We start from the raw sequence: 14,801 nt of genomic DNA, 5'->3' as shown, positions 1-14,801 counted from the left end.
TAACTTAAATCACTTTTGAATTTACAAGTAATATGATGAAAGCAGAAAAGAAAGGAGTAATTTTCCTTTTGTACTTCAGTAAGAGTTGAAGAAAGATGAAAATGTGGAAGGAGATAAAAGAGAATGTGTGTTTACAAGGAGTAGAAGTTCTAAGTGATGAGACAGAAGAAGGAATGTGCTCTCAAGTATAATATCTAATGAAAAAGATGGTGATAGAAGCATAGGCTTAATATTTTCTGATACCAGCAACTTGGAATACTTTTGGTTTATATCTGAAGTGAAATGAGGTAAAAAGAGAGATGAGGCAGAATCTAGTCATTCATTATTATGAATGGGCTATTCACCAATCTGATATTTATTATTCGTGGTAAATCTGTGATAAAATTTTCCTTCAAAAAGAACACCTTATTTCTCATCATTCTGAATAAACCAAATCTATTTTGTTAGGTAGGCAGATAGCTAGATACCAGTATGAAAGCATGTAAAGTATGTAACCCAAAACCAAACCCATTGCCCTTGAGTCGATTCTGACTCATAGAAACCCTATAGGACAGAGTAGAACTGCCCCACAGGGTTTCCAAAGAGCACCTAGTGGATTCCAACTGCAGACCTTTTGGTTAGGAGTCATAGCACTTAACCACTATGCCACCGGGTTTCCAAAGTATGTAAAGCAGAAATTAAAAAAGAAATAATAATTGTACTTGTTAGCCTTTCTTATGCAATGCTGGAAGCACTCATCAGTGTCGAGATATTTGGAAGACAGCTTCCTGGCCAACCGATTGGAAGAGATCCATATTTGTGCCCATGTCAAAGAAAGGTGATCCAACAGAATGCAGAAATTATCGAACAATATGGGATCATTAATTTAATGTGCAGGTAAAATTTTGTTGAAGATAATTCAAAAACAGTTGTAACAGTACATCAACAGGGAACTGCCAGAAATTCAAGCCAGATTCGGAAGAGGATGTGGAATGAAAAATAGCATTGCTAATGTCAGATGAATCTTGGCTGAAAGAATACCAGAAAGATGTATAATTGTGTTTTATTGACTAATCAAAAGCATACAACTGTGTGAATCGTAACAAATTATGGATAAGATTGCAAAGAATGGGAATTCCAGAACACTTAATGGTGCCCATGCAGAATCTATACATAGACCACAAGGCAGTTGTTTGAACAGAATTAGGAGATACTGCATGGTTTAAAATCAGGAAAAGTGTGTGTCAGGGTTGTATCCTTTCACCATACTTATTCAATCTGTATGCTGAGCAAATAATCCGAGAACCTAGGCTATATGGAAGAGAATGCAGCATCCAAATTAGAAGACTCGTTAGCAACCTGCAACATGCAGGTGACACAACCTTGCTTGCTGAAAGCAAAGAGGACTTGAAGCACTTCTTATGAAAACCAAAGACTACAGCCCTCAGTATGGATGACATTCCAACACAAAGAAAACAAAAATCCTCACAACTGGACCAATAAGCCACATCATAATCAATGGAGAAATTTATTAAAGTTGTCATAGATTTCATTTTACTTGATCCACAATCAATGCCCATGGAAGCAGCAGTCAAGAAACCAAACAATGCATTGCACTGGGCAAATCTGCTGCAAAACACCTCTTTATAGTACTAAAAATCAAAGACGTCATTTTAAGGACTAAGGTGCACCTGACCCAAGCCATGGTATTTTCAATCACTTCATTTGCATGCAAAGCTGGCCAATGAATAAGGGAGACCAAAGAAGAACTGATGTTTTTGAATTGTGGTGTTAGCAAAAAATACTGAATATATGATGGACTGCCAGAAAAACAAACAAATCTGTCTTGGAAGTATAGCCAGAATGCTCCTTAGAAGTGAAGATGGCAAAACTTTACCTCACATACTTTGGGCATGTTATCAAGAGGGACCAGTCCATGGAGAAGGACATCATGCTTGGTAAAGTAGAGGGTAAACAAAAAAGAGGAAGACCCTCAATGAGATGGATTGACACAGTGGCTGTAACAATTGGCTCAAATATAGCAATGATTGTGAGGATGGCACAGGGCTGGGCAATGTTTCATTCTGTTGTACTTGGGGTCACTACAAGTTGGACCCAACTCAGTGACATCTAACAATAACACACCTTTCTCTCATAATCAAAGAGAAACTAGACAACATGTATGTCCCAACTGTTTTTAGACATTGGACAATTGGCAGTGCAGGAATATATCTGAGACATGGGAAACAAGCAAAATGAGCCCTATGGTTACCCCAGCTTTCTACCTGGTAGCGTTCACTGCACCTGGTATAGGAAAGGGAACTCAAACAGCAAGGTTGTCTTGCTGAATGGCAGAAACAGAGATCGGAGTTTGGAGAGGCTGAGAAGGCTGAAATTTGTGGCACAGAGTAATGCAGAGGAGGGTACAAGGCAGAGAAAGAGCTCCAGAAATCTGAATGGGATCCTCTAGAGGTTTTAGCTGTGCATGTGTGGGGTGAGACTCTGTGAGGTCAGGCACAGAACAACTGCTGAAGAAAAAGACAACTCTCAGAGCTTGCATTCTATCGGAGAATATTTTTTGTTTTGGCCAGTCAGAGTGGAGAGACCTTGTTGTGTACCCAAGCCATTCAATAGAGTTATTAGAGGGTTGATGCCCTAGTAGTGGGGCTAAACTAGTCATACAGTAAATGCTACTCTAGATCTATTCTAACAAAACATAAAAACAATCCTTACAAGGTAAAACTGTTCCACAACAGAACTCAACACTCTTTAATGAAGGACAACAAAATCCAGACCTTCAATAATATAAAAATTAACTGTCCAGTATCCAGACAAAAATTACTAGACATGTGAAGAAGCAAAAGAAAAACCAGTCAATGAAAACTGACCAGAAGTAACAAAGGCAAACTCTTTAACACATTCCTTTTAAAAATATTTTAGAGGATTAAATGAAAATGTGAACATCATGAAGGTAGAAATGGAAACTATAAGAAAAGAACCAAATGAACTACTAGATCTAAAAAATGATAACTATATCTGAGATGAAAAACTCACTGAATGGACTCAAGCACAGATTAGACACCGCAGAAGAAAAGATGAATGCATTTGAAGATAGGGTGATAGAAGCTACCAAAATTCAATCACAGAGAGAAAAGAGATGGAAGAAGATAAACAGAATTTCAATGTTCTGTAGAACAATATAAAGAGGTTTAACGTAAGTAAATTGGTGTCACAGAAAAGGATGAGGATAGGAAAAAAAAATCATAAGTAATGTCCAAAACAGATCCAAAAACCCTAAAACCCAATCTAAAAACAAAAACACAAAGAAAATTTTACCAAGACCCAGCATAATTAAAATAATTTATCAGTAATAGAGAAAATATTAAAGTGCTACTGAAAGTTGTGATGTGTGGACCTATGAAAAGCTACATCCTAAGCTGTTAGAAAGGACCAAGCATCACTTCGGGTATGCTTTGTGGAATTTTGCAATGGGTTTTCTTTGGGAGGCACAGAGCAGCTTCTGTGTGTAAGGAGAACATACACATAAATGTTTAGATAATTACCTGAGTGTGCCATTAAGAGACTGTTCTCCATTTATTCCTTTTTAACAGAGCCCCAAACACAGCTAGCTAGGTACAGTGCTGCCCAAATGAAAGTCGCATCATTCCAGCCTGATCCACACATGCACTTTCGTACGAGAAAAAAGTTAACATCTTTTTAAAAATAAATTTGGTGTCCATCTAGCTTGCAATCGAAAACTTGACTTTACATAAGGATTTCCGAACCCCATTTCCACGATTCTTAGTTAAACTGGCATAAGAAGTATGTCATAAGTTTTATGCCTATCACTTCTAATTCTCACAGTATCTTCTCAAGATTATGTATTTACTAGGCATCCTGTTCTTTCTAACATACTGCCTCTGATTTTCACAAAGTTATTTTGAGTTTGTGGACACTTTTTAAGATAAAAATATTAAATAGAACATGCACCAACTGAATAATCTTTTTTTTTTCTCTCTCTCTAATCTTTAAAATCCATGGTCTGTTGGACATTAGAGTGGGGGCAGGGGGGCAGGGAATGAAGAAAAAGAAAAGTTGGTTATTTTACAGTGATTGGTGATTTTTCCCCACAATTTGCTCCATAGCTTGCTTCTTCAGGGCACCCATACACTGAAGGAGTTAAATCACCAGGAGTCTCCTCTGTACAATTACAGTTGTTGCTGGCTGTCCTCCTTCAAACCCTATTAACCCTAAAAATTGGGTACTACCCCTGGAGCCAGCAAAGGCTCGGAGGAATGGGGTCTCCTGAGCTGTCTTCAGAGGTGGCTGTAGGAGAGTTGTGAGGTGGTTTGTTACTGGGTACCCCTCTGAGGATATGTGCTGATTGTGTTCACCCCTGGAGGTCCTGAATACTCAGCATGGGAATTCCCCATAGAGAGTCTTGGGACCCTAGGCCGTCACCTACCCTCTTTGCAGGGACAGTGGTTTGAGACCAGAAAGGAGGGAGCAAGTCCTCTCCCAGTTCGCAGAGCCAGCCCTGGCAGACCTTCTCTCTGTGAGGCTGGTTCCTGATCAAAAGCCTGTGTTTTGTCCTCAGACTCTCAAACTTGTAAGAAGCAGCTGCCCCTCTTGCACTACTTCCCATTCTATTTCTTCCTTCCACTTCATCCCTTATTTCACCAATCAGTTGGTTAAAGGATCTGAGATTTAAAATGAGATTACTAAAAGGTGTTTTCTCTAGAGAATTATTTCCTTAGATGGAAAGAATATATTTCCTGGCTTCATGAGAGCATTTACAATCTACCTCAGATCTTACAGACCAGCTGCCTGTTCCCCTATTCTAATAAGCAGTTGCTTATTTAAATGAACAGTATGGCTCCCTGTCTCATGGCGAAGCCTGGGTCATAAAGAGCTCTGAGCCCTTGAGAAGAAAAGGCCAAGTTAAAAGTATGTTGCCATTTGCAGGATTACGTATTTCTTGCAAATGGCTGAGTTCCTGGATCAGGAGAGAGCAGCTGTGGTCTGGAGAGAACCTGGACACAGGTGGAGGTTTATAAATCTGCCAACATGTGCTAGGAGAAACAACGACCCTGCCAGTTCATATCCAGCGCATGCTGCACTGCAAGGGAGGTGAGAGACAGCCACACTGGGTCCCTGGAGGCCCACAGAGCCAAGGCAGCAGCTGCCCAGCTGGGGCCAGCAGACGAATGACCAAAGCCATGTGACGAGAAACACCACCCTGTTACTGTGATGGCCTCTCTTATCAAAAAGCATGGCATGAATTTTTATATATCATAACCTAAGTCAAGTGCAGTTGTAGGACCTTGGAGAAATCATCCGGCTGCTCCCATTTTGTTTCTATCGGGCATTTGAATCTCTAATTGTTTCCTACTTATATATAAACTTGTATTCTCAGTTTAAGAAAAAAAAACTACTATTATATCCTCACCAAATGCAGTGGTTTCAGACCAGAAATTTATTGATCCATTCAGAAGTTCTTGTTTGAAGCCACTAGAGAACAAAATAATTACCTACTCTATTTGACTCAAAATAGACTTTAGATACATTGAAATGTCCTTGTGGTGCCTTTTATTTGGTGTTGTCATTGCCCAGACTGAAAACACTAAAGTCACAGATGGTGGGGTTCAGGCTACAGCAATGTTTCTCTAAAAATTCTGCGATGGCCTTGTTCACCTACAGTTCCTTATCTCTCTTCCCTCCCTTCCTTCCTCCCTCCCTTCCTTCCTCCCTCCCTCCCTTCCTTCTTTCCCTTCCTTCCTTCCTCTCTCCCCCCACCCTCCCTCTTTCTTTTTCAAAAGTAGGAGCACTGCCATTTTTTCTCTACTCCTACCATAACTACAATCGACCACTATAATTTAATGGTATAACTTATTCTGCTTTTATTTAAATCTATTAAATATGCTATATTTAAAGCCTAGTCACTGCCAGAAATAAATACAAGATGACAAGATGGTTACCCTTTCTTGAAGGAATTAGAAAAAAACTGAGTAGAGAGACAAGCACATATGCTAATAATAGTAGCATTACAAACTACGAGTAAAAATGCAATTGTTGTGGAGGCAAAGGGGAAGACAAATTGATTTCCAATTAGGAAAAATCATAGATGATTTCACGGAGAGGGGCATTAGAGCTAACTAAGCCTTGATGATGCCAAGGATGTCCAGTAATAAAAAGGAGCAGGAAGAAGTATCTAAGAGAGGAGTGTTGGGAATTGCCTTTAGAATATTGACTGACATTATCTATGAAAAGTCTCTGGGCTGAAAATAATGAAGAGGTGGATGCTTACAACAGAAACAAAGTGTCATAAGCTAGTGTCAGCGCTCTGGGACAGTCCACAGCAGACATGTAATTGTGTATCCTAACGGCTGGTGTCAGGGTTGTATCCTTTCACCATCCCTGTTCAATCTGTATGCTGAGCAAATAATCGGAGAAGCTGGATTATATGAAGAACAGGGCATCAGGACTGGAGGAAGACTCATTAACAACCTGCGTTATACAGATGACACAACCTTGCTTACTGAAAGTGAAGAGGACCTCTTTAAAGTGTTGGAAAGCAAAGATGTCACCTTGAAGACTAAGGTGTTCCTGACCCAAGCCATGGTGTTTTCAGTCGCCTCCTATGCATGTGAAATCTGGATGATGAATAAGGAAAACTGAAGAAGAATTGACACCTTTGGATTGTGATATTGGCAAAGAATACTGAATATACCATGGCCTGCCAAAAGAGCGAACAAATCTGTCTTGGAAGAAGTACAACCAGAATGCTCCTTAGAAGCAAAGATGGCGAGATTACGTCTCACATACTTCGGACATGTTGTCAGGAGGAATCAGTCCTTGAAGAAGGATATCATGCTTGATAAAGTAGAGGATCAGCGAAAAAGAGGAAGACCCTCAATGAGATGGATTAACATAGTGGCTGCAACCATGGGCTTAAGCAAAACAATGATTGTGAGGATGGTGCAGGACCGGGCAGTGTTTCGTTGTGTTGTACCTAGGATCACTATGAATCGGAGCCGACTCAGTGGCACCTAACAACAACAGCTGGTATCCTAGCCCTACAATAGTTTGGCATGGCTGAGCATACCTAGAAGGAATGCATTGGGATGCACCAGGCATGGGTTGGGAGTTGTTCTGAGAGAAGCCAGGGAGTCTGTGAAGTAGTCTGGCCTGTGGCCTGGGATCTGCATTTCCAAGGGGCAGAAAAACTCACCCTGTACGTGCCCCCTTTTTTCTTGATTAGGTGGCTCCAGAAAAGCCACAACTGCCTGGAAAGAACTCTGGTCAAACAAGGAATAGCAAGATCAAAGGAACAGAAATTTCATGGTAAATTCCAAAAAGTCCAGTGTAGCTGGAGCTTTCAGGGTCTGAGCGAAGGGAGACAAAACCAGGTATGGAAGGCTTGGGACTTCAGGTTATTTTCCAGGCAGTGGTTCTTGAATAGGAAAGCAACCAGTTCAGCTTGAGTTTCATGAAACTAACTCTTAATGATCACAATGAAGTAAAGGAGAGAGAAACTAGAGGCAGGGAGACCTCCCTTTGTGTTGTAATTGTCCAGACAAGAAGTTGTGAATCTGTTCTATAGGCAGCAAGGGTGATCATGAAATAGGGACAAGAACAAGATGGGCCAGATGCCGTATCAGGAGCCTGGGTCTCAGGTCCCTGAGTCTGATGTGTTTGTGGAAGAAGAGAACACGATGAACATTGTAAAGGTTTTTTCTGGCATGCTCAAGAATTTAGAACTTTATATAAAATGAATTTTAGATGAATCATATTTTATATTGTTTCCTACATTTTGATTATATATTATAAACATAAAACATTTCAAAATTTAACAAACCTCATAAAGTCATATTTCAAAGTAAATGGTAATGAATTATAAAACATTGAAAAAATTAAATTGCCCATAAATAAAATTTCTGATGGAAATATGTCTTACTGAAACTCTAATTTCTGATATCTAACTGTTATGGCTAAATTGTAGGACTGTGTCCAATTTCAATATTTGCACAATAATGTCAACACTAGCTTAATAGGTAATGCTAAACCCTGCCAAAAACAGAATATTTGCTCATTTAGCTGGACTTAGTAACAAGTTACTCATACACTTGACATTTCAATAACGCAGAGTTCCACTAGGGCTGATCGACCATTAAAATGTAAATTTCTAAAGGTGTGCAAAGATTTAATATTAGCCAGATTTTGATCCAATGTGAAGATTTATGTGGCTAACATTGGCATCAATCACACACACACACACACACACACACACACCAACTATCTGTATTTGAGGATGTGTATACACTACAGGAGACCCAGTGCACAGTGGTTAGGCACTCAGCTGCTAACCAAATGTTGACAGTTCAGATCCACCACCTGCTCCTCGGAAACCCTGTGGGGCTATTCTACTCGGTCTTTCAGGGTTGCTAAGAGTTGGAATCAACTCAAAGCAATGGGTATTTTTTTTTTTTTTTTGGTTTTTATATATACTACATATAATTACATAGATATATAGTTATGTACTATATGTGTAATTACATATTTATGTGTAATATGTACTGAAGAGTAATTCATGGATTAAGCTGGGAAGAGCTCATAAATGTAATTAAAAGCAAGGTGTTTTTTGTCTATGTTGGAGGTATAGAGTTTAGTACATTAACTTTTTTCCTTTGTTTTTAAACAGGTTATTTGGTATCAAATCAGTCATTCAGACGGACTGCTCCAGCACCTGGAAGATCATAGTTAACCCAGACCTGTCCTGGTACCACCATGCCAACCCCATCCTTCTCTTGGTGATGTACTACACTCTGGCCACCCTCATCCGCATCTGGCTGCAGGAGCCCCTGGTAAGCATGCGTGTGGTGTCATGATATTGTCTGCAAAGTAATCTGGAATCTCCAAGTGAAACAATTCATTTCTGTTAACTGTCTGAGAGAAGCTGACTAGTCAATACTATATTCACATGTAACTGTAGTGTTCTGGTTATAGGGCTTCAGTTCTGCAGAGACTATAAGTGAACACGGTGCTATCAGAATTAAGACTATTTTCTCTGGTTGCATCACTGCATGCTGCTAAAAGTTTTGGGTGGTGAGGAGAATGGAAGACTTGTTTTATTGAGCACTTACTAAGTCCCAGGCATCGTGCCAGGCTGTTTACATACATTGTCTTATTTAGCCCAGTAAGTACCTCTGAAGAACAGGTGTTAATTATTCTCATCTCAGATGAGGAAACTGAAGCTAGGAAGGTAATTTGCCTGAAATCACACATTTCCTGAGTGGTGGAATCTGGATTCAAATCCATCTTTGACAACAAAGTAGGGTCTCAGAGACTATTTAGCCTCTGTTATCATGGTGACTGGATTCTCCAAACCAACTTTCAGCCTCTGAGGATGTCAGCCCAGCTGTCCATGGCTGCTGTATTTCCTTGAGGGGGTGGGGGTGAGGACAGCATGGACACTCCCTGCTTCCTTCATGCATGAGTTGGGATGAGTTTCCTCCCCATGGGACAAGGATGTGACACTTGAGGGCAGAACCAGGTAGGCTGCAATGCTTCTTGCTTTTTTTTTTTTTTTAAGTGACAGAAAACTTCAGTCGGCTTTTATTTCTTCTCCTAAATGACAGTTGTAAGGCAGCTCATTGGCCCATGAGCAAGACCAGTATTACAGGCAAAGGTTGTCACACCTTTTCACTGGCCACCTACAAGGAGATACCAATTTTTGTGTGCAGGGCTAGGCTGAAGGCCCCTCCCATGCCTCCTCTGGTGCCACCTCCATCCTGTAGCAGTTTTCTGCTTTCCCCTTTTCTGTCTTCACACCTGCAGCTGATGTCCGCACACTAATCAAGGGCTGGGAACACAGCAAGGCCTCACCTCTCAGGAACTGTTTCTTCTGCAAGAAACAGAGCAGGCCCAAGGAAGTAACAAGAGAAAGTCAGAGAGAGACAACACCACTGCCCTGGGTACCAGCCTCCCTCCACCCTCCCAGGGCAGCTGCAGAAATGGGGCCTGCACTGAGTTCCCTGCTGTGGGTACCTCCTCCATGAGCACACGGGCCAGTGTGCTAGCGGCCACTGGGAGGGCCAGGAGACAGAGCCAGCCTCAAAGCACGGTCTTCCTGCATCATCTCTGTTTGGCCCACAGTCTGGAGTTGCAGAGTAAAAAAATGCTTCATATGGTCAGAGGGTCCCAATCATCTTTTGTTACATTTTTCTCTAATTCCTCTCTAAAATTTGAGTGTACCAGCAGAAACCTTTAGAATGTTCATTGTGTTCTCTTCCTCCACAACCATACATATGAGTATGAATATGTGTATGTACAGAAATACGTATGTACATAAGAAATTAAAATGTATTCTGGAAACTAATTTTGAACAATGTCTTACAAGTAGTGGAAATTACTTTTAAGCACTCAAGGAAGTTCCCAGTGTTTTTAGCTTTCTGGTAGTTCGCATAGCCTCTCAGATAATGCAGCAGCTCATATACAGACGTGTCATAAAGGGAGAAGGCCGATGCCATAACCCCTGCAGGCCCGTGGGAGAGACATTCTGTTTGCTCAGCAGCAGGCCGTCTGGGGAACAAGTGTAGGTAGAAGGAAAGCTAGAACGATATAAGTTATGGGCCATACAGTTAATAGGAATATTAAGTCAGAATGTCTGGAGGGGATTGTAGGGCTTAGTTCATTCTAGTATAAACATTTCAGGTAATTTTTTTTTGTACTTTAAGTAGGTCACTGGGCGGTACAAACCATTAATGTACTCAACTGCTAACCATAAGATTGGATGTTTGAGTCCACCCAGAGGCTCCTCAAGAAAGACCTGATGATCTATTTCCAAAAAATCAGTCATTGAAAACCCTACAGAGCATGGTTCTACTCTGGGGTCAACATGATTACGAGTCTCATGGCTGTATTTTAAGTGGGCCATGACAAACAGGCTTTCTCACTGAGGCAGTGTTGGAAGGCAGCTGGTGGATTTTATCATAGTTCTAGGTGACCCAGTGAATTTCATGAAAACTACCAGCAAAACTACCAAATGTGAGTACTGAGGCAAAGGTCCATCAGACAAGTTTGGGAAAGAGAGAGACAGACGCAGGTGTCAAGAGGTGATTCCCTGTAATACACGGGCCCACCTGGCAAGCGTGAATTCTCACCCGAGGCGTTTGAATGCACACTGCTGTGTCCTGGTATATCAGAACCCAGGAATCAGACAGTGAGGTTAGCCCCACTCCCTCCACCCCAATAGCAATGACATTTTAACTACCATTTTGATTGACACACCTTTGTTGGGAAACCATATTAAAGCACCCAGTTGCACCTGGTTCTTTATAGTTGCGTTACTTAGGCAGGTGTCTCATCAGGCAAGGCAAGAGCTTTGTGCATTAGATGTGCTTTTACTTAACGTGAGCTCCAGGGGGTTCTGCCTTTAATCCAGTTCTTCATAATTAAACATTGCCATTGGCTAGGTTACAAGGTTAACTGTGTGCTCTTTTGAAAGCCCTTGATCTAAGAATTATCCGCATAGCTGCTTTCTAGTGCAGTTTAGAAGACACACTGAGAGGCTGCGGGTATTTAACATTAGAGCATATTCTTGGAATTTCTGGGGTTTAGTAGGACTCAGGCGATATTTAATATTGATATGCTTAGCAAGTACAGGGCAGCTTTTTTTTTTTTTTAAGTGTCTTGATAAAATCCCACGTATTGCATATGTTAGCTTTAAGAAATGATCACAGTGAGTGAAGACAAAACGCTCTCTCCATTATGCTGAGTGAAATAAGTCAATCACAAAAAGACAAATATTGTGCGAAACCACTACTGTAAAAACTCATGAAAAGGTTTACATACAAAAAGAAACAATATTTGATGGTTACAAGGGAGGGGAGGGGTAGGGATGGAAAAACACTTAATAGACATTAGATAAGTGGTAACTTTGGTGAAGGGTAAGATAGTACACAATACTGAGGAAGCCAGCACAACCTGTACAAGGCAAGGTCATGGTCGCTCCATAGACACATTCAAACTCCCTAAGGGACCGAATTTCTGAGCTGAGGGCTGTGGGGACCATGATCTCAAGGAACATCTAGGTCAATTGGCATAACAGAGTTTATAAAGAATATATTCTACACTCTAGTGAGTAGCATCTGGGATCTTAAAAGTCTATGTGTGGCCATCTAGGATACTCTACTGGTCTCACCCCTTCAGAAGCAAGGAAGAATGAAGAAAGCAAAAGACATAAGGGAAAGATTAGCCCAAAGGACTAATGGACCATATCTACCACAGCCTCCACCAGACTGAGTCCAGTACAACTAGATGGTGCCCAGCTACCACCACTGACTGCTCTGACGGGGATCACAATAGAGGGTCCTGGACAGAGCTGGAGGAAAATGTAGAACAAAATTCTAACTCAAAAAGAAAGACTAGCCTTGCTGGCATGAGAGAGACTGGAGAAAGCCTGAGAGTATGGCCCCCAGACAACCTTTCAGGTCAGTAATGAGGCCACTCCTGAGGTTCACCCTTCAGCCAAAGATTGAACAGGCCCATGGAACAAAACAAGACTAAAGGGGCACACGAGCCCTGGGGCAGGGACTTGAAGGTAGGAGGGGACAGGAAAGCTGGTAATAGGGAACCCTGGGTTGAGAAGGGAGAGTGTTGACATGTCGTGGGGTTGTTAACCAATGTCATACAACAGTGTGTGTACTAAGTGTTTGATGAGAAGCTAGTTTGTTCTGTAAACCTTAATCTAAAGTTCAATTAAAAAAAAGAAAAGCTTTCTCTTGGCACCAAGGCTGCTGAGGGAATGGCTGTGGGAAGCAGAGCTGGTCCTGTGGGTTATTCTGTGTTTCAGGTACAGGACGAGGGGACCAAGGAAGAGGACAGAACCTTGGCTTGTAGCCCCATCCAAATCACAGCTGAGAGACGGCGGAGCCTGTGGTATGCAACCCATTACCCAACCGATGAGCGAAAAGTAAGCCATAAAGGAAGGAGTTTCCATTTCCTATTTTTCTATTTTCTAAGATTTTTGTTGTTTATTATGAGTCGTGTAATATGCAAACTCAGGTAGCTCATAGTTTACATAACTAGTTTGGATTAGAAACCTCAGTACCTGAGAGCTCTATTCAGAAGGGGGGACTGGGTGCTTCCAGGGGAAATGCCAAGGTTCCATCATATCCTAGGAGAACACAATTTTATATTTCAGTGCTTCCTACCTAATTCTCCTAACCCTAAAAAACAAAGAATTATTTTTTATTTTTAAAATGAATTCTTATTTAAAACAACAACAACAAAAACAGCTTGAAGTCATCTGTTAAGACTGGGCGATGACCATGTCAGTGTTGAAATATGTACAGGAAATAATTTCCCTCTGCGCAGCCACAAAAATAACTCAAGCAGCCACTGCAGAAGGCCAAGAGAATCTATGAACATGATTAAGTATCTCTCACTACTCTGAGGCAACGGTGTGTAGTGACAAGTAAAAGTGAGTCATAATTGGGTAACTCGTATAACCTTTTGTTCATTTATTGTCTATTTTGAACTCAGATCAGTCAGTGCTGTGCTGATTGGTTAAAATTGCCTGTTTGTCATTTTATAAAGGCAAACACTCATAATTCTTGAAAGGGGTCAGCATTTTGCTTCCCAGCATGTTAGAGAACCATGGACAAGATCTGGTGTATTTGGTGGCAGGTGAGTTTCTCTCAGGTGAATATACTGTCATTCTAAACAGGACTGTCCTGTGCCCAGCCAAGGGAAAACGGTGAGCAAGTTGTGCTGGGGAGCTGTCAGGGACATGGGGCAGGGCTGAGGGACACAGGGTCCCCACCCTCTCTTTTCTCACGGTGTGTCAGAGTCTCTCACCTATCTTAGCACATGACAGATCCACACCTAGCATAGCACAGCAGTTACAAGATGCACTTATGGACCTCTGGGGGTTCCAAAGACCCTTGCAGGGGTCCGCAATCCCAAAGCTGTTTTCATAGTAATACTAAGATGTCATTTATGTTTCCCACTCTATTGACATTTGCACTGATGGTCCAAAAGCCGTGCTGGGGAAAATTGCTGGTGCCTTAGCACAAGTCAATACAATGGCTCCAGCCCGCCAGTAGCTATTGTATTATTCACTGCTGCGCACGTGTGAGAAAAAACAAAAACAGCCAGCATCACTCAACATCCTCGATGATTAATTTATTAAATCACGACCTTGGAGTCCACATCTTTTTAATATTCTGTGTGACAAAACAGGAAGTATGTGTGAAGCGCTGCTCACTAAGGTCATGGCTGTCTCAGTGAAAGCACAGGATCAGTTTGGGGAGGTGTGGCTGAACTAGCGTGTTTTCCACGGCACCCTGTTTTTATCAGAAAGAATAACTGACGGACAAATTACAGTCATTCAGATTTGGGTACCTGGCAGGCATTTACTTGAAAATAAATGAAGTAAGCCTGTCACTTCAAGGAAAGCAGCTGACAACATTTGTAGCCAATGATAAAGCTTGAGCTTTTGAATGAAAATTAGAATTTTGGAAAATTTGTATACACCACTGGGAGCTGGAAAGCCTGCCAATAATACTAAAGGCTTTTACGATGAAATCAGTGATGATATCAATAAATGTGCTCACTGATCACCAGGTTGAAATCACCAATGCATGATCCTGCACTGTATGGGTAAAAGATTACCCAAAGTGTCTGATCCAACAGTGGATTTTAATGTAACAGATACCAAAATTTAATTGATATGGTTTCAGATTCCACATTGCAATTAACCTGCAAGGAACTACCCCTGGTTGAGTTTTGGTGTGGTATCAAAGAAGACTGTCCACAAT

At 41.3% G+C, this 14,801-nt stretch overlaps 1 protein-coding gene across 1 annotated transcript in view; it reads left to right on the top strand.

Moving 5' to 3' along the window:
• The window catches only part of PIEZO2 (piezo type mechanosensitive ion channel component 2), a 656,646-nt gene that overhangs the window by 502,667 nt on the left and 139,178 nt on the right, over positions 1-14,801 (top strand). The window contains exons 8-9 of the mRNA XM_064294736.1: positions 8,681-8,843; positions 12,833-12,952. Coding sequence (XP_064150806.1) covers positions 8,681-8,843; positions 12,833-12,952 — 283 coding nt within the window. The remainder of the gene's footprint in view (positions 1-8,680; positions 8,844-12,832; positions 12,953-14,801) is intronic.

The sequence above is a fragment of the Loxodonta africana genome, chromosome 11, assembly GCF_030014295.1.
Source record: "Loxodonta africana isolate mLoxAfr1 chromosome 11, mLoxAfr1.hap2, whole genome shotgun sequence".
Lineage (NCBI taxonomy): Eukaryota > Metazoa > Chordata > Mammalia > Proboscidea > Elephantidae > Loxodonta > Loxodonta africana.
The sequence above is the reverse complement of the archived record's forward strand: the minus strand, read 5'-3'. Positions and strand labels throughout refer to the sequence as shown.